The sequence below is a fragment of the Dermacentor variabilis genome, chromosome 7 (genome assembly GCF_050947875.1).
Source record: "Dermacentor variabilis isolate Ectoservices chromosome 7, ASM5094787v1, whole genome shotgun sequence".
Classification (NCBI taxonomy): domain Eukaryota; kingdom Metazoa; phylum Arthropoda; class Arachnida; order Ixodida; family Ixodidae; genus Dermacentor; species Dermacentor variabilis.
The window spans coordinates 63,649,096-63,674,047 of NC_134574.1; the positions used below are offsets into that span (position 1 = coordinate 63,649,096).

General features: G+C 43.9%; 1 protein-coding gene across 3 annotated transcripts in view; it reads left to right on the forward strand.

Moving 5' to 3' along the window:
• The window catches only part of LOC142587481 (thrombin inhibitor hemalin-like), an 83,042-nt gene that overhangs the window by 43,311 nt on the left and 14,779 nt on the right, over positions 1–24,952 (forward strand). The window contains exons 1-4 of one of the 3 annotated variants that reach the window (XM_075698528.1): positions 1,781–1,883; positions 3,329–3,517; positions 5,461–5,523; positions 7,144–7,620. In XM_075698528.1, the coding sequence (XP_075554643.1) occupies positions 1,841–1,883; positions 3,329–3,517; positions 5,461–5,523; positions 7,144–7,355 (507 nt within the window). In that variant the 5' untranslated portion in view covers positions 1,781–1,840 and the 3' untranslated portion in view covers positions 7,356–7,620. Of the gene's footprint in view, positions 1–1,752; positions 1,884–3,328; positions 3,518–5,460; positions 5,524–7,143; positions 7,621–24,952 lie in introns of those variants that run through there. The other 2 variants (XM_075698527.1, XM_075698530.1) reach the window with 2 other exon arrangements.

The window sequence follows — 24,952 nt, forward strand, 5'->3', positions numbered from 1 at the left end:
GATCATTCAAAACGGACGAATTCAATATGTCATTTTACATCTTACGTGAATTTGTTACGTTGGCTACAACGGTATTGCAAAAGTTGTATTTCTCTATTATTAAATTATTTTATATTCATGTGTAACATATCAATTTTGTCCGCTTTAGATGTACTATTAGATCCAATTCACAGAATTGTATTATCGTTTATAGTGGTTAAGTTACAGAGTTGTAAACTTGATAGTTTCGTTTTTTGAAAATTTTCGATTTTTGCCAATTTTTAATAAAGAATTGACAATCTAACTCAAAAATTGGAAACCAACAGTCACTAGATTTTAAGTTTGTCTTTTAAATGCAACAAACCTCGTCAAATTTGGTGCAGTGGTTGCCGAGAAAAACGAATTCTCCTTTTACATGTATTTAGATAGGAGCACTTGAGCTAAAGCTTCCTCCTAACGTTGCAATTTAAACCGTAACTCCATCAAAAAATGCATTTAGCTTGACAGAACTGTTGCCCCAAAATTGAGTAGTTTCTATCCTCTCCCTATGCTGGAAATCCTCCCAGTATGTAATTTTTTAGCTTTCTAATGCTGCTTGTGAAAACAAAACTGGTTGTTAAAACAATGCCTCCTTCCCCTAAACATATTTTGTATCGCTGCAACGAGAGGGCAAGCACCATCAGTGGTCTCTGTGTTGTAAATGCTGACAAAATAGTGGTAGGAAATAACGAACTACAACGGATAGATTATGGAAAGCACAAAGCAATAGGACTGCAGAAAATTGATTACAATAAGGGTAAATAAATGCCTTATAATTTATTAGCACGCTACATTATAAGGGCCCACAACAGACGCAGCAGAAACACAAAATGTAAACATTCTGGTCGTACCAACCTCCACTCCGTTCGCCGGCGACATATCATTGTTCATTCCATGTGGGTAACGGCGAGTAGGTTGTTGGTGGTAAAACCGCTGATAACCGCGCCCTGATTGTTTCAGGCGCCCTGATTGTTGCCGGTTATTCTTCAACAATCAAGCCAATCACAGCACTCCACACAGCGATGTTTAGTCTTTAAGCATAGGAGGCCGCACTAGTTCCCTGCTCGAGCAGAATCGTACCGGCTCCTCGTACCGGAATGCTCGGAATGGCGCGGGATATTGACTAGGCACAACACGAGAGCCCCGCACATCTCTACGATTTCCTGGCGCCAACGTGTTCACGCTCGAGCTCTGCGGGCGAATTATGTTACTTTTGCAGTGCACTTCTTCAGGACACCCAACCGAAAACTAAGCACAAAGCAAGATATCTGAAAACGCATAACAAGGCTACCCGTCTTCTCACTGAATTCTTGCATCATGTGCATAGGAGAGAGCACGGTACTCGCAATATTTCACTTGGGTTTAAAATTTTAGGTGTGAAATGCTGTCCTGCAGCGGCTTGTTATCGCCGTTATTGATTTATTATTCTCCCTTTGCATCCTCCTTTGGTGGTAATGATGCAGCAGAACACGAGTCAATTAGTCAAATTTCACGATTGCTACCGTCCTTAGGCGGGTGCAATATCGAACGAAAGCTGACCCCCCCCCCCTCCATTTGTGGTTCAAGGGGGGGCGTCATGGTTTTAATATTTTTCTGTACTTCTCTTTGTATCACAGATATAGCCGTAAAATTGGGAAGGTGAGTGGATTTCGTAACGCGTTCACTGCGTATATTGCAACGAGATTGCGCTTAATCCGAACCGCTCAATGAGCATAGATACACCTCGCCGGAAACGTTGCGTGAACGCTATTGTTCTAGAGCGTATATATAGGCGATACATTAACTGGGGTCGTCATTGCTGTTCTAGAACTACCGGAACAAGATGAAGCTCTACATCTTCCTGGCTCTCATCGGCACCGCGTTTGGTGAGTAGTAGCTGCAGAAGGTCGCAATTATCTTATTTCATTTGCTAGCACTAAGGCCCTTTCTGGGCCCCTGCATGACTGCATAAGAAAATAAGTACGTCGATACTACCAGAAAATTAAATACCAGCAAAACTGCAAGCAGTTTTGAAAGCCGGCCATTCATAACGATTTTGTTTTGTTTACACAACTAGGACGCCTTACAATGGCCTCTGGGACAACCTTGAACGAGGGTTGAAGCTACTCATAATTTAAAGCATTGGCTAGTACTATGCGAAGTGGAACTGAATTAAACATTTTCCGTCAAAATAACCCGCGTGAAATTCTTGTTCTTCCTGCGGAAACCTGCATATGGGATATGATTATGTATGTACCAGCACATCGATGCCGATCTATCGCGCTGTTTGTCATCAATCTCGTTCGAAAAGTAAAGCTTTAAAATTTATCATAGAGCAAGAGTTGTTCAAGGTCGAGTGGTACTTGCATTTAGGAACACCCGTTTATTTCTGATTTTTGTTTTTCTTCAATAAGAGTTTAGCCTAATAAATCATTATGAAGCAAAAAGTTGGCTGACCAGAATATGTATATATCTCTATGAAATATAAACTTTAAAACAAGAGATACGTGAGATCAGTAAGAAATTTAGTAACTCTATGATTTCTTATATGCACAACAAAATTTACGTGAAACTTTAAACCATACACCTGGATTCTATACTTTACCGCCATTATGACCTCCCACCATAAACTTTTAATAAGAACGATTGCACAGTTCTTCTCCCTACATGTTTTGCACGTTTTTACAAATTCTAGAGAGAAAGAGAGAGAGCGATAGAGAAATATATTCACAGAAAGGCAGAGAGGTTGTGCTGAACTGTAGCTTGCTTAGGCCTGTTACTTTATAGAATGGGAAATGGACGGGGAGGAAGAGGGGTGATGAATGATGAAGATGCTGGTGAAAACAATGTGCGTACATTGAAGTTCCCAACATTGTGGAATTCCTAAAGCAGCTAGCCTAGCCCAGTGGCTTGTAGAAGTGCTGCAGTGACACTTGTAATCAAGGCTGAATAAATTCTGTCTATACAGTATACTACTTTGAACAATACGATAAAATCAATGTAATAAAGGTCATTCCTAGTAAATCCCAAGCATCATCTTCTAGAATTCAAACAAAGAAAGGAGGCTATAAGATGTCCCAGAAATTTACAATCTGCCTTGACCTGTCGAGTGATATGCCCGAAAGAAAACCTTGCTTAAGAAAGAAATTTCAGATTGTTTCATAATTCTACAAATCAGAAATATTGGCAAAGATTTTCACTATTGCATACGACACAAAATTTTCGACGGCGAGGCTCTAAGTACGAGCCAAGTTTAATGGAAATACTATAAGCGGAATATCACCTTCTCGCAATTGTCCTAAATCTCCCATAAATCCTGTCTGTCCAACAGCGGCGAGGAACTTCGACAGGGAATGCCGCCAGGCACCGCACAGAGGATTCTGCAGGGCACAGCAGCTGATGTGGTGGTACAACGTTGGGAGCGGAAGGTGCGAGCAGTTCTACTACGGTGGCTGTGGCGGTAACGAGAACAAGTACGAGACCAAGGAGCATTGCCACGAAAACTGTTCGGCTGAAAAACGTGAGTAGCTGAAGCACCTACTTTGCGATTAGTGGGTATTAGAAAAGCCAAGTTAGACGAATTGCATTGGTGGTTGTATAATCCGCACACACGTATATAATTATATATACGTGTGTGCTTGCGCGCGTATGTACCGTGTAACTAATATGAATTTACTCTACCTACATACGCAACGATGTTTAGACAACAATCATGCTACCGAATAAACAATGTGCCCCCGTTTGTAATGCTCCAGGTTATTTCAGCTTCGGTTATTTACGATAAATTCCCGTACGGAAGAAAGCAATCGCCATCAGTAGAACCTGAAACCCACAAGGTGCGCAGAATACGTGCGGTGCTCAAGTCATGGAAGACGCACGACGAAGAAGGTCAACAATTCCTCCAAGAAAACGTATGGCCTGTGCAAATAATCTTGGCTGGCGCATAGCAAGGCTATTGCAGTTTCTGAAGAGCATGTAGCATACAGAAAGCACCATGCGCACTGCTGACACAACAGAAGGAAACTGTCCCGAAAAGCCTGCAATGGTACATCAAGGCATCATGGCTACCAGGCATCGCGCCACTGATATGCAATCTGAATAAAGCATCAAGAGGCGCAGTAGAAAATAGGAATCACGTGAAGCATAAATTTCTCGTTTATTTTACTGACCTGCATTCATGTCACTGTTGTTCCTGTATATATAGCTCAGTTAAATAAACGACAAACTTGGGTTCACGTGCTTCCTATTTTCAACTGCGCCTCTTGAGTCTAAAATAAAATCCAACTCTGTACGGGGAAGTCACAAGCAGGCACACATGCAGACACACGTTTGTGTGTGTGGCTTCCGCGCATAGATATGGATTTTATTTCATTTCCGTATTAATGCGGATACTGCAGACCATGGCTAGATCGAATCAAAAAGGGCACAGTTATACAAAGGCCAAATGACAGCACCAAGAGAATAGGATCACATAGTAGCAATATATATATATATACAGTAACATAACGGAGAAGTATACACTCTAGCAATATGGACATATCGAAAAAAGACACATAGGTCAGATACGTTGGGGTAGGTTAAATACGGTTAATGAATTGCAGTCATTTATTGTGCTTTCAAAAAAGGAACATTTGTACACATTGGTCCCTGCAAAAGCAGTGATAATAAAGATGTGCGATAGAATCGTGTTGTTCTTGCTGATGTTCGAGAAAGGTACGGTGAAGTGTAGAGTCTGAGTTTATGGTTACGAAGTAATGAAAATGTAACCGAGAGTTTCGCGCTCTCACCCTAGGTTGATCAATTGCATGGACTGCATAAAGAATATGCATCAGTTTCATGACGAACCACAATGTCTGTCCAGATTATTAACTACCACTGCAACATTGCCGTAGCTTTTAGATCAAACGTAATGATTGCACATTTGAAGCCCAGGAGCAGTGGCGTCATATTAACGTGAGAGACATCCTAACACTAGCTCAACATTCCAGATATATTTATTGCAACACGAATCCACAACAACCTTCAGGGATGCACTGTGTTCATTTCTTATCAGCAGAGACGCATTCACTACTTCTCAGCGTCTGACTTTTAACGAAATCATGAGCCCTCAGTTTAACAATTAGAAGTATTCGTAGCTTTCTTTTTATCCACCACCCACAAGTTCCACCTTTTCTGGGACGCTGTCGAACCACGCAATTTCTGAGAATGTAGGTTGCAACTACAGAACATCCACCAAATGCGGTGAGGCTGATTTATATGCAATCGTGGTGCTTTATTGTTTCTTTCAACATGACTACTCAATCACCTTCAGCTTTCTGAATGTGGCTAAAGATAAAAATACAAGAGAACTAGACAAGCGCCCTCAAGTGAGATTGGCCGGTAATAGAGATCTCCTCAAGTTTTCCAAGATATGCTTACAGACCACAATAAAAATGATCGATTGCGTTATTTTTTCATTTTCAGCGATCCTCAGGCCGTACCCACATGATGCGCCCTTATCGGGAATGACGGAGGACTTTGTTTCTGGTAAGCATTCATATGTGCTTCTCGAGCTGTGAAGGAATACCTCTGCTGTCAAGAGCAGGCTAAGTCGGGTATCAAACTACAATCCATGAATGAATCCGCAGTCGGCAGCGCGTCTCAATTCTTACGGTGTTGAAGTTCTCACCAAGTACTATCAGTATATATCGCAGTGGCTTTCAAATCAAATGCTTTCTCGTAGCTTTAATTGATTACGGGAAAACGTTTGATTCTGTCGAAACCTCAGCAGTCATGGAGGCATTACGGAATCAGGGTGTAGACGAGCCGTATGTGAAAATACTAAAAGATATCTATAGCGGCTCCGCAGCCCCCGTAGTCCTCCACAAAGAAAGCAACAAAATCTTAATAAGAAAGGCGTCAGGCAGGGAGATACTATCTCTCCAACGCTATTCACAGCGCGTTTACAGGAAGTATTCAGAGACCTGGATTGGGAAGAATTGGGGATAAAAGTTAATGGAGAATACCTTACTTACTTGCGATTCGCTGGTGATATTGCCTTCCTTAATAGCTCAGGGGACCAATTTCAATGCATGCTCACTGACCTGGAGAGGCAAAGCAGAAGTGTGGGTCTAAAAATCAATCTGCAGAAACTAAAGTAATGTTTACCAGTGTCGGAAGCGAACCGCACTTTACAATAGGTAGCGAGGCACTGGAAGTGGTAAGGGAATACATTGACTTTGGGCAGGTAGTGACGGCGGATCCGGATCATGTGACGAAAATAATCAGAAGAATTGCAATGGGCTGGGCTGCGTTTGGCAGGCATTCTCAGATCGTGAACAGCAGGTTGCAATTATCCCTCAAGAGAAAAGTGTATAATAGCTGTGTCTTCCCAGTACTCACCTACGGGGCAAAAGCCTGGAGGCTTACGAAAAGGGTTGTACTTAAATTGAGGACGACGCAACGAGCTGTGGAAAGAAGAATGATGGGTGTAAAGTTAAGTGATAAGAAAAGAGCAGTTTGGGTGAGGGAACAAACTCTACTTAATGCCATCTCAGTGACATCAAGTGAGCGCGTATTGGTCGCCTTTGTGTACCTTGGATGGGAAAGCGTGGCAGTTTTCTACGACGAATATAACTAGTGTGACACACTTGTGTTGGGCTATGTGACTCTAACGTTGCAGCTATATTACTGAGCGATTCATCTATGGAAATATACTATCGGCCCTTGGCAACAGAAGCACACGAATACATTTCTCTACAGATGCAAATCAGGTTGGCTCAATTCTCGGAGAATATATTGTACATTCTCTCCAACTTGCACTGGATACAAAACGAAAAAAGAAAAGAATAGAAAAAGAAATGAAAGGAAACAATAAATAAGACAAATGCGACGCTGAGGGCATGTCTGCAAACTAACCAGCTCTCCTGTGCATTTATTAAGCACATCTGTGTTACGACTTTCTAAACTTCTGGACACGCTACACCAAGTTTTTTTTATTTTCTTGCGTTTCGCTAAGCGCATTGCGCTAGATGTTTTAATAATAATCTCTGAAGATAATAACTAGATCTGTCGATCATTATGCAGAGGTGCCGCATGTTATGGATAAGGCCTTGTCGAGTGATGGTAATCTGTGGCTGACTTCAACATTGTTTTTTTTTCCTGCAGCGTCCTTTGCATCCGTTTGTCACATGCCACCACTCGCGGGTCCTTGCCAAGCCTCTATCCCCCGTTTCTACTACGATGCCAAAGCTAAAACCTGCCGCCCCTTTGTGTACGGTGGCTGCCCCGGCAACGGCAACAACTTTGAGTCTCACCGAGACTGCATGTTCTTCTGCGCATCTGCAGTGCCCCTACAGCCCGAGCCACGCATGACATAAGCAAAGCGCTGGCTATGAGTCAGTGCCACCAGAGGCGGCCCGCTGAGAAGACATTGCTGGCTGAGAGGCATTCCCGAAAAGCAGCACCCACGAAGCGACAAATAATGTATTGTGATGCCGAAAAAATAGTAATTCTGGGAATCTGCAAAATACCTTTTTTAGAAACCAAGCAACTGGTCCAGCAGAAGTGGTTTTACCTAACTCGCAGATGAGTCAAGTTTCTTGCAGTGTTCTTGGAAAAATAAAAGGCTTTCTTGTAAATCTACCCAACATAATTCTTCGCAGGAGAAATAATGAGCAAGTAGTAGTATTAGCAAGTAGTAGTAGCAAGTAGTAGTAGTAGTAGTAGTATAATCTACTACTAGGCTTGCAAGAAGAAGAGAGTAAACAGAGAGCGAAAGGCTGACAGCTTGCGGCTGTTTTCTATTGTACTGATAAGTAACGCTAGAGGATTCTTCAGGCTGTCGAATTGTTTAGGACCTGAATATAAATTTTTGGGCGACTTTCAGCGACCTTCACAAAGCTATCTGGAAGGTGCCGCGTCTTCCATCATTTACTCCAATGTGGCTTTTATCTTCGTTAATTATCAGACACTCGATAAGGCACTATTATATGCTTTTCACGTGTGTGTTGGTTTCTGCTGTCGATAAGTATATAGCGATAGGTATAATCAATATCTTCATCTATTCACCTTGTAATCTGGGGCCCCATGCATGTAACCTAGGATTATTGTTGAGAACATTACCCAACGCAGCCTTCTTGAACTCCCAGAGTCTCACGCCATCAAAAGTTGCGTTCTGTCGATTGCGCCGGCCTGAAATTCCTTGCAGCCTTTTCATAAGTTATGGATTTTCGATTAACCCGGCACCCTTCAGGCATCTTAATGTTTCATTCACAGGTATGTGTTCATCATTGTTGCTAAACTTTGACTTGTTACTATTATTCGCCTGGCCGCATTTCTCCCTGAGAATTTCCGCTGCTGTTTACAATGTGACTCGACCGGCACGACACAGAACACGCCATCTGCCGGGCGTAGGTGTTGTCGATCTAGAAAGTGAAGACGGTAAATGACACGGCTAACGGAGTCGGTATTTATTGCTAACCTGCTCCGTATAATTATCTCTCTAAATTTTGCACAATATCTTCTCCAAGAGGAGTGTTCCACTTTCCCTGGTTCCACCACCATACGCCTTGTTATACTTTAAGCCCGCTCTGTGCGGAATCTGTTGAGCACCTGGTTAGAGCGGAAATCTTGATCGATTGCTTGCTGCTATACGCAGTAAGATAATGCTGCTGTAAGGCTGCACTCTCGCCACTTATTTATTTATTTATTTATTTATTTATTTATTTATTTATTTATAGATGTAGCTATAGAGCCACCTAGTGGCATTCTTGTAAAAGGGTTTACTATAAAAAAAGAAATCATCATACAAGAAATAATTAAATGCGTTATGCAGCAGACATGAACAATTTAGCGGCATACGATAGATGGTACAAAATGCATTGGCAGGCCAATTTCCCTTGCCATCAAGAATCGTGGTGAAAGAAGTGGCACTAAGTCGAGACGTGCTGTTTTAAAGAAGGAAACACTGTGTGCGGGACGCTAACAATCCGCACCAGGAAGATGTTCCGATATAGTCTATTTTTAGGTAAAGATGCATTTAAAAACTCATATTTTCAGCACATATACTCGCATACTTTCCAAGCATGGTCTCTTCGTGATGAGATGTGGCTAGGTGACTGTATGTAGTTGTCTTTATCGATCCCCGAGTTGTCGTTTAATATGATATAGAAGAGACATACACCGAAATATTTACACCTTGATGAAAGAAATGCCATCCCTATGCGCCGACAATTTCGGTCGATCATTTGGTGAAGTTGTAAGTGCCTACATTCCGTAAGAACACGTAGGAGTGTCTCTTCCATCCATTAATCTGTAAGTAGAGGCAGCGTTTCTTTTTCGTTTTTTTCGTAAACCTAATGACGCTGCACTTCGACATGCTGAGCTTCATCTTCCATTTGCTGCACCACTCTAGTATTGAGTCGAGATACTTTTCGAATGGTTCGGAATCCTTCGTGCACTTAATATTCATGCAGCAATTGCCTGCGTACAACCTCATATCGCAGCACACACATGCACCAAGATCATTGATAGGAACAAAACAAAAAAGTGGCCATAAAAGGGAGCCTTGCGACAGACCCGATAAGACGGACACATACGATTATTATGCGCCATCAAGGATGGTGCATTATTTTTGGCATGAAAGATAGGCTTGTAACAACGCTATTGTCCCCGAGTGCACTCAGATGGGTTACAATGCGAGAAAAGTCACAAAAATACTTAAGGATCGCGGAACCTTTTAAATAATCTAAAGCCCTCGACCAAACGTACACCACAAAATGTAGTGTGTTACTATGGGTAATAGAAAACCACAATCAAGGATTTCCTTGTGCAGAAGATTGTTGTGACAGCTCTAAATATGCTTCGCCCTACCTACCAGAAAGAACGTTCGTGAAGTCGACAGGTAAGGCCAGCGTTTGCTGTGACATGGCTTGAATGTAAAGTAGCTAACACTGCTTCAGTCATACATTTCCAAATTACAAAGTCAGTTGCCTTCCATACTAAAGTGGGGAAGGGCGCAATTTACTGTATATGGTACATGAATTGAAGATAAAGTGATTGAACCAGTGAAAATAACTTTTACGGAGCCCGAACTCCTAGGACAATATGTAAGGCACGAAACAGAACAAGACACAGCGCCTCAGCTCTGTGTATTGTCTCTTCTGGTGACTAAGCTATTGTCCCACTAGTTCGTGCTCCTAATCAGGCGTGCTTCCACGTCAACTCGTCCATTTTAGCTTTTCGCCTGTTAAAATGCTTTAGATGTATTCGTTTCCGGTTTGAAGGAATTTCAGCAGCTTCCGCAATTGGCAGCCAGATCGAACGGAGTCACCGCCTGGCGGACACTGGCTGGAGCCCGACGGCGTGGCTGACGTGTCGCGTCGTCTGCTAGCCGCTGCTTGTTTACATGTGCATGTGCCGCCCGCATATCCTTATCTTTGTTCCATGGTAGTAGCGAAGTCATAAATGGTGGTATGCATTTTTTTTGTCAATGTAGAAACTAAGTTGGCTTTGCGCTGTAGTATTTGCGTTGCAATAATATCGGTCACCACGCGCGTCGAGCTCGCGATGCGTAATCGCTGCGGCCTGCGTTAGCCAGAGCGAATAAAATGCTGTGCTTGCAGTGTGATTCAAGCATTTCACAGAAAGGATTTCGCGTTTTTTTTTAAAAATAAAGGGGTCGCTGCGATACCTGAACGCAGCGCTTTAGCAATTCCTTGCAGAGATAAGTTGATATTCCGCAATATTTGGGACACCACGAAACAGCAAGGAGGTTGCCCATAATCATTCAGCAGTAGCAAAGGAAATCTCAAGGGCTCATGTGAAGACGCAGGATACAATTGATCTTAGGCGTAAAATATCATCGCTGAGATTGTGACTAGCCGTTACGCAAGTATTCTTGGTTGTTTCTGAGGCGCTCTGTAAATATGTCGATGTGCCGCTACGCAGAAATTATTTTGCCTCGGCAGTCAATTTTCGCGCTTTCGTACGTTTAGTATCCGCTGCTAAAGAGAAGCGGGAAGGATGTATTGAAAGGTGATCATGTGTAACGTCCCAGTCACTAGACGCAGAACGCTCACAGTAGCTTGCGACTAGTATAATGCGCTCGTTAGCGTGGTGTTGTTAGCTTGACGCCGGGTAGCAGCCCCCATTTTCACTAAAAAGAAAACAACGTAATAGGGTTGGCTCCTAATATAATATAAATTTCTTCGCACTGTTCTCATGAATGTGAGGGTACGTGAATGGTGCACACGCACCATTCTCATGCATCGGTGCAATCAAGCAAGTCATTCTTGAGACTAAATGCAGGTATTGTAGATATGCTGCCAGTGAGGTGTCACTGATAGTGCGGTAGCTTGTTTAGCTTACTACCTTGAATTTGGCAGATAATCGAAAAAGAAATGAAAAGTATTTGTCTATGGGTTCCTATGGTGAAGTAGAGTCACAATTACTAGCTGCTTTAACTTCACTGTACACGAATACACGTATTTAATAATCAGTGCAGTAATAGAACAAAGTTGAATTCCGCAACATTAGCCCCACTCATCAACGCTGACTCTTCTAGGCAGAACGCACTTGGAGGCCGAGCTGGTTCCACAGGCCCAGCCGTTCTTGTTCCTCTTAGGGTTAGGCCAACTATCCTGATTCTCATAGTATTCCCTGTGTTGGTTACTGCAATCTCAACACAACTTCCAGCAATGCTGCGCGACCTAGTCAATGCGGTGGCACAGCTAGAATCGTGAAAGGCCGATGTCGGCGCGGGAATTTCTCATTGACCCAGGCGCTGGAGGATGGCATGCGCAGTCTTTGACAGGATTTCGTTGGTCCAATAACGAGGATATGGAGTTCGCGATCGCGTTTATGTTCCTCTCGTCGTTGGTGGAATCTCGCACGCATTTACATTCTGGCTGAGTGCAGATATGGAAACACGTCGTAGGCGACTGCATTGCTGCAACAGCCGGTGAGACTCCAAGGGGAGGTGTCGAGACATTTGGGGACCACGGCTCCCGGCCACTACAGAAAAATGTGCTAATCGCTTCTGGCACGAGTAAAAAAAGTAGCCTTAATAATACGCTGCCAAATTTAAAGGAATGCAGAAGTGTTCCGTTCCCGGTATAAGCGAGACCTTACAACGCGCGTTGCGTAAGTATGACGTTGAACTGGTTCAGATTCCTGTGCTCAAATTGAGGCACTTACTCGTTAGTGGGAAGGAAAAGCTACCGAAGGAACCCTCTCCTGGCGTTCTTTAACAGATCCCCTGTGCAGATTGCGATTGCGCCTACATGGAGAAAATTTTAACAGCCGCTGCGCCAACATCAAAGCGATGTGTATAAGACATGAGTGGCTTGAAATGCTTTGGGAGCGCTAGCAGCAACGTCTACCCACAATATTGGCTGGATGAAATCTAGTCTAATCAGCAAAGAAAGAAATTGCAAATCTCGTCTCTACCTGGAGTCTCTCGAGATACAATCTACCGACAACAGCTCAAAGGAAACGAAGGAACCCTCCCCCCTCCCCCCCGTCTTACGCACGGTGCTGGCGCCACATGCTAAAACGTATGTAAGTAGGCACTTGAACCTTTTACGCTCAATTGTGGCGAAGGCTTTCTTACGCAAGCCAAATGTCTCGTCTTTTAAAAAAGTTTTACTTGGTCCGGTGTACGTCTTTCATCGTTATTTCTCATCCGAACCAGATAGTATTCCGTCGTATACCCGTGGTGTAGCAATAGTTGCAGACAAGCCTGTAGGTTTGAACATGTGGCCCTTCATCCGTCGCTTGGGTGAGTGTCAGTTCGGGCGATTCTTTTTTAAAAAGTTGGTGACTGTATGTTCAATATACATACCCCTAAACTATCATCTCGGATAATACACTGTTATAATCACGTTGATCAGCTTCCCTAACCGTACGTGGGTGATTTTAACGCTGATAATACGTTGTGGAGAAACTCGCGATGTGACGCGAGAAGTCGACTTATAGAAAACCTTCTTCAGAACTTTGGTGCGATAAAGTGTGCCCCTCTATTCCCTGATTTCGACTAGCTTGTAATTAAAAATTCATTTGGAACTAATCACTTCCCCTGTAACTGTAAACACGCTAGTACAACTTGACTCCCATCCGAATGTTCCTCGCTGGAAACTAGCCGAGGCTAAATGGCAACGTTTTATGGAAACCACCTTCATGTGACGAGATTTTCTTTTTCTTCTAGTATACCGATGCCGGATCCCCCTTCATTCATGGTTGTGTCTTGGAGCAGAACCAATTTTTAATCAGAAATCGATGTTAAGTTTTTAACAAGGTGACGATTTATTGCGCATAATAAGCCCAGGATATTCGTAGCACATCCTCTCCCGGGAGGCTGATGCTGCGATAGCAGCGACCTGCATGACACATACCTACGGGCCTTCTTGCTTATCGGCATTGGTGAGGCAGGAGTGCAACTGATGAGGACATACTTTCGTACATCATCGCTACGTTGTGCGTTGTTAATTAATAGCATATGCCATGCATCATTGTCTAGTTTTATTACGCATACGTTTACGCACTTTTCAACAAACATTTTAGGCCCCTATACAGCCGTGTTTCATCCACATCTCGACGATGATTGTTCATTTAGCCATGTCAGTCTAATATGGTAGCCTTGGCGCTCTTTGGGCACTTCTCGCCCTACCGCCAATGAACTGGAAACATCATCATCATCATCATCAGCATCATCATCATCATCATCATCATCATCAATTTGTAGCAGATGGCCTCTAACTAGCTATCTACGAACCGGAAGGAGAACAGCAGAACCCTATTATTGTATTCAAGATTTCACCAGTGCATTAGAGATTATGCTTTGGCAAACGACACGTAATTCTTTCAGAGCTAGCGTGGCAGTCCGGTGCACATTGCTTGTAATTATAACTAGATGGCGAGATGAAACTTATTGGTAAAGGTTTTTTAACATGAAATAGATTCAGCCATACAATAACGAAATGGTTGACTGCTGCTAATTGTTTTATTTATCTCCTATATGATACGGGCTGTCCGCCTATTTGGTTGATACGAGGGAGCTGGGTATGCAGTGTTCTGAAGCCATCACAACTACGTATTCTGATAAAAAACAGTGTGGTTGTGTGTGAAATGAACATCACATGAGAAAATAAATTGTTATTCCAAGCCAAAGTATACTGCACCTGGAAAGCAAAAAAAACAGTAATAGAAAATCGAAGGAACTGGAACAACAGAACTAGCGAAAATTCTGACTAAATATTGGACCAATGACACAGCACTAGAGCGAGATCTCGCAATGTTAGCATAAACGAAGTGGAGATCGAAAGCTGGTGTAAAATCTGGGGTAGGGCATGCTGTTCACCAAGATAAAGCGGGAAGGGTATCACGTGTGCGGAATAATGAAAAGCTAACAAGGGATTGTCAAGCCAGCGTATGACTGGAAGAAGGGTCAGCAACGTTACCGCCTTCGAACCACATTATGTACTGTAAGTGCAATCACACGGATGTGCACCAGACATCACGGCGTAATAAGAGGCGTCTGATAATGCGACCTCATTTCCCACGGGAAGGAAAACATGATAATGGGAGTAAAAATGCAGGCGTCTCTTTCATGTCACTGTTCCGTCATTTCCTTTCGTCTAGTTATTTGGAATATTCCTCTTCAGCTATGACACCACGATTTACCTTTTCCCATCACTGATTATGAACCCTTTTCAAAGTGTATTTATTAAGATAGCTAGGAGAACTTCATTTGTCTAGTCCAAAGCAAAAAAGAAACAGAAAAAATGTCACAGCATCTACGTAATAATTGCAGGGTAATACGAACGTCCTTAATTACAAGGTGTGCGGTTCCTCTTGTTTTGACAAAAGTAGTGGGCAGGTAGACAAAAAGAGGGCTTACCAGACCTAATAGAGCTGTAATACGCCATAGAAATATATAATTCTGTTCACATCTCATAGTAAGGGCCCAATGTTGTAATACAGCCTTCAGCTCAACTCTGTGTTATTCTTATCACTCACTGTTCACGACCGGCTCATTACATTGACTACGCTGGTAAAGCGTCGCTCTGGCCACAGGCAAAACGCAATAAAACGACCAAAACAGTAAAATCGGTATAGGAATCACTACAAATTCGAAGACCAGGGAAATCGCATGTCGATGGATTTTCTGTAGTAAGCGTTTTTCGCTATCTAACGGTTGTTGTTGCATTTAAATTGTTAGCTTAAAACAATATCGGATCGTTACATTCGAGCAATGTCTTCGAACTTCGCATATAAGATTTATCAATCTATTTTTTTTACCTGAAGATTGGAAGAATAAAGTATACAACAAGCATAGTTCTCACCTTCTGAGTTGTCCGCACTTTTTCTTTCTCGTGTTATGCCATTTTTGTCATGCCATTATGCACCTTGCCCTGTTTCTTTATTTTGAAACATAATAACAAACGCAAATAAAGTGACAAATATCCAAGGATCATGGCGCTCTGGAAGGGCACTTTTGAAAAGAAATGCGTCCACTGCGCATGGCACGAAGACGCGTTTGAACGCAATAGCGTTGAGGGCGCTGCATTCCAAGAAATCCGGTGTCGGCATCAGACGTCGTTTGGCGAGACATCATTCCGAACCATAGCAGAGGCCCTCCACATGGCGCAGAAGGGGTTACGGAACAGACTGAATTCCTCAAAGTAAAATGCCACAAAATATCATGAACTACGAACTCGACGCAACCCACAGGTATGATGGCGTCCGATTGTATTTTGAATATACAAGAAAACATAACTATGTTGCGCTGAAACTATGCGCTGAAACCATTCATTCCGGCGTCTTATACCAAGAATGTCGGCAAGATACGCTATGTGCCAGTTGAGTATACAGAAGAACAACTGGTTGACTTCCTGAAGGACTTTGGCGTGACATCTGCCCGTCGTCAGGCACGCTACAATCGCCAAGAAGATGGAGCGGCAGAATCACGCCCTCTGAGATCTGTCATTCTCCATTTTAGAGACGATAAACCAATGCCGCAACGAGTGCATCTAGGTTTCACGAGTCATCCCGTAGAAGAATATCCTGGCCCTGCTCGGAGATGCTACAACTGCCAGAGATTTGGACATCTATCCAAGAACTGCCGCAGTCCACGTCGCTGCAAGATATGCTCAGAAGACCACGACCATTCAGAGTGCAAGTCTGTGTGTCAGCCAAAGTGTGCCAACTGTTCCGGAAACCATACAGCTTCCTTCTCCGGGTGCCCTCAGAGCAGAGCTGCCTCAAGGTTGCGCAGACATGAGTCGAAATACGGAAGGCTGCCTCCTCGTAATGCGCCCCCACCCAACCTTGATGCTGTAAGATGCGCGCCTCCAACTGCCAACAAAGAGAAAGAGCAAGTGGTCAATATGAACTATTCTGCAGCTCTAAAGCACTCAGGTCGACAACATTCTGGCAGCGAGCGACACAATCCACCTCCAGAGACCACTACTCATCTTGCCCAGGCTTCGAGTGAACTTAGCCGACCTTCTAAACAACGCCCTGTACCATTGACACAGCAGCCTCACCTAACATCTGAGCGACTACCTCAACATTCGCCTCAACCACACCTGTCATCCCAGCGACCATCTCAGTCAGCTCTTCAGCGACCTGCTTCGAGCACACATGGAGCTTGAGCGTCGTTTGGTGATTACGCGTCTTTACCCGTGGCACAGATGATCCTGCCCGTGCTATTCACAGCTCTGCGTGCAATTCTCAATGCCATTCCACACGCAAACAACCTTCCAGAGGTAAAAGCACTGCTTTCTATGGAATCGTTGGTGCTTCCACAACCACCAACAGCTCCACTGCAGGCTTACAATGAATAATCGTTATAACAATGTTTTCATATTTCAGTGGACTGCTAATAGCCTTCGAAATAAGTCAGCTGATTTTCGCAAACTACTAGCTCAACATAACTTTCCTGTTTTATGCATACAGGAAGCACGCGTACGAGATGACTTTCGTCTTTCGAACTATGTTATATATAAATCATCGCGCATTGCTGGAAGTAGTAGAGCGATGTTATGCGTGAGAAAAGACCTGCCGTCCTATTTAATACAGTCGAGCGATTCAAACATACCGGAGTTCGTAGCATGCAAGATATCTTTTTAGAAATACAACCGTCACAGTGATCAGTATTTATCTACAATGTTCTAGCAAAATATCAGTAGACAGCTTGGTGAATGTGTTTGGTATCGCAAACTCACATGTGCTGGTTTGTGGGGACTTCAACGCACATAACGTCATCTGGGGCAGTCAATATAATGATTCCTGTGGAAGCATTATAGAGTCTGATTATAGATCTGATTGTGTTAAATGACAGCTCTCCAACGTTCTTGCGGGGGTTTCGTTACTCAAGCTGTATAGATGTTACGCTCTGCTCCCAAGACCTTCTTGATGGTGTTGAATGGTCAATGGACATAGAAACGCACGGTAGTGATCATTTTGCGATCCTGGTCAAACATCGCCTCATACGGAGTGAAGGGACCCGCCGCTACTCAAAGTATACTAATTGGCAAAGTTTTCGGCACCATTTAAGTAATTCATTGGGTGAAAACCCGAACTTTTAAAGTTTTGCAAATACATTGTGTGAGTCCTACAAGAACTGCACAAAGCAAGTCATTGTTCCAAATTAATACGCTGCAGTCGACGGCGAATATGAATGCCTAAGAGCAGTTAGAAGGCGCGCAGAACGGGCTTACCGCCGCAGTGGAAAGCTGGACGACTACAGAAATGGCACAGAAAGTTCAGTCAACTTCGCGCAGACGCTTACAAAAATTAGGTATAAGAAAATGGCGAGAATACTGCGCGTCGTTGTCTCCGTTTACTACAGTTCCCAGAATATGGTCCGTTGTCCGATCTTTTAGTGGTCCAGTTACCCAGAGCCATCCCTTTCGAGCCCTTGCCATAGCTCGAAGCACTCCGGAAACATCTGTTGCTGACGAATTTTGTCAACTTATATCCAGACCAGGAATTCCGTTTACTTGCCTACAATTTGCAAGTTCGACAACACTAGCAAAACAGAAGCTTCGTGCGTGCTTTATGTCACAACATCCACAACTTGATTGTGAGTTTAGTTTAAATGAATTGAAAAGTGCTCTTTCGTCATGCCGTACAAAGACAACCGCAGGCCCAGATGGTGTTACGTATGTGATGTTAAAGAACCTAGGTCCAGTAGGAAGAATGTCTCTTTTGGAGACATTTAATGATATCTGGATAAGAGAGACTCTACCGGATTCATGGAAATTAGCTCGGGTAATTCCAGTGCTAAAACCAGGAAAGACTCCACTTTGTCCTGACTCCTACCGACCCGTCAGTCTCACAAGCTGTTTTTCCAAACTAATGGAGAAGATGATAGACAATCGACTGCAATGGTGGTGTGAACACACACATGTGTTTTCCGACCACATGACCGGTTTTCGACAAAATCGTTGTACAATGGATGCAGTATTAGATATTGCCACATACGTCGAACATGAACGAAGCTGCGGAAATGTGACAGTAGCAGTATTCTTAGACATTCAAAGAGCATTCGACACTGTAAGTCACATACACGTCCTTGCTGGTATGTTAGAGCTTGGCCTACACGGTCGAACGCTGCGATGGGTGTCAAACTTCTTGAAAGATAGAAAAATATTTATGGAAACAATAGAAGGAGAAAGTAATTATCACAGCATCAGGCAGGGCGTTCCGCAGGGCAGTGTTCTCAGTCCATTTTTATTCAATTGTGTCATGGCAGCCTTGCCACAAAAGCTCCCGTCTGGTCTACGGTATTCTCTGTACGCAGATGACATCTGCATATGGGCCTCAGGTTCTAATATACAAGACATTCAAACAACGCTGCAAGAGGGCCTTGATAGTATCGACACCTTTTTAAAAGAAAGAGGCATGAGTCTTTCATACACAAAGACAGCCGTACTTCGTTTCACTAGACGACAGTTGATTAATTTCCAACTTAGGCTTAACGGGCAAGCTTTGATGTTTGTGAGAGAGCATAAATTTCTTGGAGTTATTCTTGACCGCCAACTTACATGGGCTTCACACATCCGCGCAATTGAAAAACAGACCGATGCAGTAATAAACGTACTTCGGCGACTCGCAGGCACAATGTGGGGGGGATCAGTCTCTTCGCTACTACAAATTCATAACGCAGTCATAACACAAAAAAATTGCCTACTCGGCACCTATTCTCCATGGTTTATCGCAAACTTCTGAGGAACGTCTTCAACGTTTACTAGCAAGGGGGCTGCGAGTGTGTCTTGGGGTTCCGCAGGCTACCTCGAGTTCTTTAGTAATTGCTGAAGCTCGTCACCCCCCATTTCCAGTCATACGAACGGTTGAAACATGCCGACATATTTATCGCATCTTAACCCAACACGAGAAGCATCCATTAAACCTCGCGCTCACCGAAAGAAACAAAAGCAAAATTCACGATGTTGTTCGAGAACATAAAGCATTATTACCAAGATTTGAATTATGCAAAGTGGATGTTAGTTACCCTCCCTGGATGTTAACATACCCTGAAATAGAGTTATCGGTTGACGGGATTATATCTAAGAGAGACATGTTCATAGTAGCCGCACAGCAACTGGCACTCTACCAAATTTACTCATTATATTCCCAGTACATCCACGTCTATACAGATGGTTCGTGTCATAAAAATTCCTCGACTTCCGCATTCGTCATTCCACATTTAGCGCTAGAGCAAACATTTAAATTATCCAGGGAGACATCTTCCACCATGGCAGAACTATTTGCAATCCTGTGTGCTTTGCGTTTCATAACTTTAGAAAAACATTCGCAAAAATGGGTTATCTTTAGCGATTCGCAAGCCGCTCTCACATTACTACAGAGCAATAAGAAAAATTCTTTGAACACTTCGATATTGTATGAGACGCTCAAAGAACTTACAAAAGCAAGCGCAATGAACCACGTAATTGCATATCAGTGGATTCCTGGGCACTGCAATATTCCTGGTAATACTGCAGCGGACGCAGCTGCGAATCGAGCGCACAATAACGCAGAGACAACCAATCTTCCCCTATTGCGTACTGAAGTCCGTCTGATCCTGAGACAGATTTCTTGTCGTCTCAGCAAAACTACCTGGTTTGACCAGCAAACTAAGAACTCGGAGTTATACTCAATAGACCCAAGTATAAACTTATCAATGCCGGAAATTCTAAGAGACAACAGAAAATTTGAAACTTTGGTACACCGGCTGCGTCTTGGTACTGCATTTACGAGACACTTCTTGTACAGAATAAAACGTGTCTCTAGTCCGCAGTGTTCTTGTGGCCATCCAGACGAAGATGTGCATCATCTTCTCGAGTGCTCGAAATACGATACAGAAAGAACGGTACTGCAAGCTAATTTGTTTATATTAGACAGAAGATCATTGACTCTAAAAAAGATACTTGGCCCATGGCCAACTGCGGGCCTTCAAAAAAGAGCGCTTCTTGCTCTGAAAAAGTTTTTAGAGGAGACCAACATTTCGGCGAAATATTAAGTATTGGATGATCCGAATACGCTAAATGAGTTACATAAACGTTGTTCGTGGTGCGTAGTTGGTTTATGTGGGGATCGAAACTTTTACGCAATACCTATAATTCTGTCCTGTACTTGGAGTGTATTACAAGTGTTGTTGTGTGTTTTGGCTGTTCAAAACATCGGACTTCATATATGCGTACGTGGACTGAACTCATGCACAGAACTTTGCGACTCATGTACTGTTGGACTGTATATTTTTTATTGATCCGGTGTTCTACTGAGTGTTATATTTAGTGTCGCTATTCTCCCTTTTTGCGCAAATTTGTTTCGTCAGCCAAGTGGCAAGGAGTAGCCGGTGCCACCACATAAAGGCGCCTACCTCTCCTAACATTCACTTCAATAAAAAAAAAGCCTTCAGCTACGATATAGTCATACATCATCGCATCACATCTCCTCGCTAGAACTCGTATCTTGAAACGATGGAAGCGCTTACCATTGACAACATTAAACAAAGATGTGGAAATAATTATCCAAATATTTCTGGACAACAAGGCGCATGATTAACGATGTTAAGGGTGTGGAAACAGTGAAATATTTATAATAACGAATCAAGTCGTCTCTATGAGGAACCCTGATATTTTAACAAGAACGCTTATTATTCCGTGGTCCACCATCAACTTACTGTAAAGGATGTGACGTCGGAGCGAACACGTAACATTTAGCGAAGTACTGAATCAAGAGACTATCGAGTGCCGACATTGCGCGCTTCGATAGTCCAGCCATAGAGAAAGACGGCGTAGCGGAGGCCTCAACGCGGTGCGGCCCGGTTTAGGCCGTGGAAGCGTTCTGGTGAGGGGACAACACATTTTCCGCACAGGGTGTGTCTTTCGCTTCTGTGACGCCTCGTCGCCTACGGAGTGCAGCTTCAACGTGCATCGGCAGTGCTTACACGCCGGCTGCTGCGTCGATTGCGAGGGCACGAATTAAGAAATGTGCAGCGCTAAGCTGCTCAAAAAGGCAACGAAGTTGACGGGCGAATCTCGCTTTGATGCGGCGAGAGACGACGTCGTCGTGAAGCAGAACGCCTTCGCGCATACGAATCGCACACAGCGAACTCTACCGCTCGCATCCCTCAAGCTGAAAGCGTCGCAGCTCAACTGGCAGCCAACGAAACAACGGAGCGGGACCAAATTGCTTGGACCTTCGCTGAAGGGACTCGGCATCAGGACGCCGCGCGCTAAGCGGGCAAAAATCGCGGCAGCCGAGCCGCCAATTGTGCGGCTCTTGCTGCAGCGGACCGTGAGCAACGGACTTCTCAGTTTTTATTTGATCCATTCTCAAGACCGACTAATCGCCCACTACTAGAGATCGACTACTACAACGCAAGGGTTAGAATAAAGTGTAAATATTCATTTTCGTTCGTTAAGACGTAATGCGACATCTGCAATGGAGTGTTTCACAACAACCGTCCATGCACCCATTACGCGAAAATGCTGTGTCCGTGTCAAAATATGAAAGGACAGATAAAGGTAGCACGCTCAGCTAAAGCAACAGGCCAAGCACCAATGAAACGAACAATGATGTGACCGCGCTTCTCTTAAGGTTACACGAAGCTGTCAAGACTGGTTCAGAAATCAAGAAGTCCTAATTTATTGTAACAGCTTGAAACTAAAACCTGGATACAATAAAATGAAAGAATAAAGAACGGCGAAGACTTCCAGCTGGTTTACTAAAAGAAACAATTTTGTACGATTAACTATTTGATGGTTTTTCTAATGGGTGTTGACGTATCTCGTTGTCGTGTCGGGCTACTTGTGGGGGTCCACATATTGCAAGGGGGTCCTATAGAAATTTATACACGAGGTCTCTGTGCACCTTTTGTCCAACCGCAAATGGCTTGGTCGTTGGCTATCTGTCATGGCTATGGGAGGCAGGCTACTGCTGGGCTACTGCTGGCGTTACTGCAGGCTACTGCTGGCGCTGGGTATTTCTACATAAAATAGGTACTAGCGCATTTCCGGCCACCTGTTGAGTCATAATTCAATCTCAATGCTTGGAAAGAGCTATTTCTCTGTAACATAAGGCCGTCCGCACCTAGTCGTTGCTATGGAACCAACCGTACATGGAAAATTGCGGCTCTGGGGTCTGTGCGGCCACCCTCTTTTTATTATTTGATTGCACCTACACTGTTCGGCCCTTTTTTGTGGTGTGGGCAACTGCACAGGACGTTTCACTCGCAAAAGAATCCATATGCTGGGCTTGCATACGACTGTACCCATTGGCAAACTCGATGGGCATCTGCAGGCAGCGCGATTTAGGTCCTCACATCTTTAGGCGGACAATCAATCGCGGGGCTACAGCTACAATATTCACTGTTGCATAAGACGCGTTCGCGCTGTTAGCATAAATAGGTCCGAACGACTAACACATAGATGCACCCTGAACATAGTGCCCTAGATTTTAGCCCACCAAAATTGGTACTTGTACTGCTGAATATAGATGCCTTTATCGACCCGCCGTGGTTGCTCAGTGGCTATGGTGTTGGGATGCTGAGCACGAGGTCGCGGGATAGAATCACGGCCACGGCGGCCGCATTTCAATGGGGGCGAAATGCGAAAACACCCGTGTTCTTAGACTTAGGTGCACGTTAAAGAACACCAAGTGGTCGAAATTTCCGGAGTCCTCCACTACGGCGTGCCTCAGAAAGTGGTTTTGGCACGTAAAACCCCATAATTTATTTTTTTAACTGCCTTTATCCAAACGAGAGGAGTGCATATCATCTTACTTCCACTCATGATGATAATTCCGATTTACACATGAGGTTAAGTTGATCAATGCGAACTGCTTCTTGATCACGTTCAAAGAAGCTTGAAACATAGCACTGCAAAAACATTTTCCTTATCGGCGCCTTCCGGTCATCCAGCTGGAGAGCGGATGTTGCATCGCCGTTCCCAACGGCCTTATCGTAGTGAATGCTATCAATGTCGTCCCCAACATGCCAGATCAAACAAATGAACAGCGGAGGTTTCAGCCAACTTTGTGATCTCAATCCGGAGTGCCTTCATGTGAAGACTATGACTTGATTGTGCGCAGTCAGCAGCGGAGTCGGCCTCCTGGGAGGAATGTGGTGCCTTGAGCGCTGTACCGCTGGCTTAAAGACGTTCTGTTCGGATTTATAACAGTACATGTTAGTGACTCTACGGGCGCTTTCAAGGAATAAAGACAGCATTTGAGTAACCTTATCTGACTTCTCATTATCCATTCCGTGCGCTATACGGGGAACTTCTGGTACGAGTTATGTATTTCCTTAGAATGACACTACAATACAATAATCTGTTCTATCTTATTTGGAGGCAAGACAGTACACCTAATAGACCTGCGTGCTGTTAAGCACAATTTTCGCAACATTTGGTCACATCGGCTGAATGAAAGTATTTGCGCCGTCGGGCCTCCGTGACTCGAGGCAGCCGCTCTCATGTGCGGTGCAGTAATACGCCTTTCCCATTCCAATGAACAATATTTCTAATATAGTAAAAGAATGGTTGCCTTTTACACTCATTGAAACTTCATCTAACAAATGAAATGTGTGTGCTTTTGTGAGAGAAATTTCACTGAAGTGTAGGTAGTGTAAGCTGCACTTAAATGTAAAAGGAATTTTCCAAGAATCCTGTTCGTCGTTTCCGTTTCCTTTTAGGGCGAATAATTGTTTGCCTTGTGGCGACGAGCGACCACGTAGACCGTTAAAGTCTCGGGCTCTCGCGAGAGAGCAAAAACGGACACTCGATCTCTTAGCGTAGCATTCTTTTAATAATATTTCGGAACGCTAGCCCGTGCCGGACTGTGCCAGCCGCTCGTGCCTCGGGCAGACACGAGCGTCTACATAACTCTCAAGCAACGCCGATGATGCTGCCACTACAGCCTCATTCCAGACACTTTGTGGGAGGCCGGCATATTCAATCACGCGACACATCGAACACCTGTAAAGCAGGCAATGCATTAACCACACCGCAACCGAAAATCTACTTGCAAGCAGAGAAGCTATACCTACAGGGCAATAACCGCATGCATAAATCATCCTGTCTTGCCAAAGCCACATGGAGACGTCTGGCGCGGGATTCACGTGCCTGTTTTGGACTTAATTTGCTCGTGACAGCTCGCGCTTTGACGCAGGTTGCACTGCACCCGCTTTCGCTATCAGCCCACATTCCCCAGGGGTTTCGTCGTAGCATTTACGCTTCGCAGAAACGTTAGGACGCTGTACCATATTCATAATTAGCCAAGTTTGAAAATGTGCAATCATTTCTATGGCGGAATATAAATTCCATCGCTATTTTAATATACACGGCATGACATAGCAATAGGTAAGCAAAGTTGTATATGATGTAGCGTCGGATGTAGTAATCATCCGTCTTTCACTTACGCTCGTCTAGAACCTCTGTAGAACTCAACATTCGGCACGTTGTCAGCC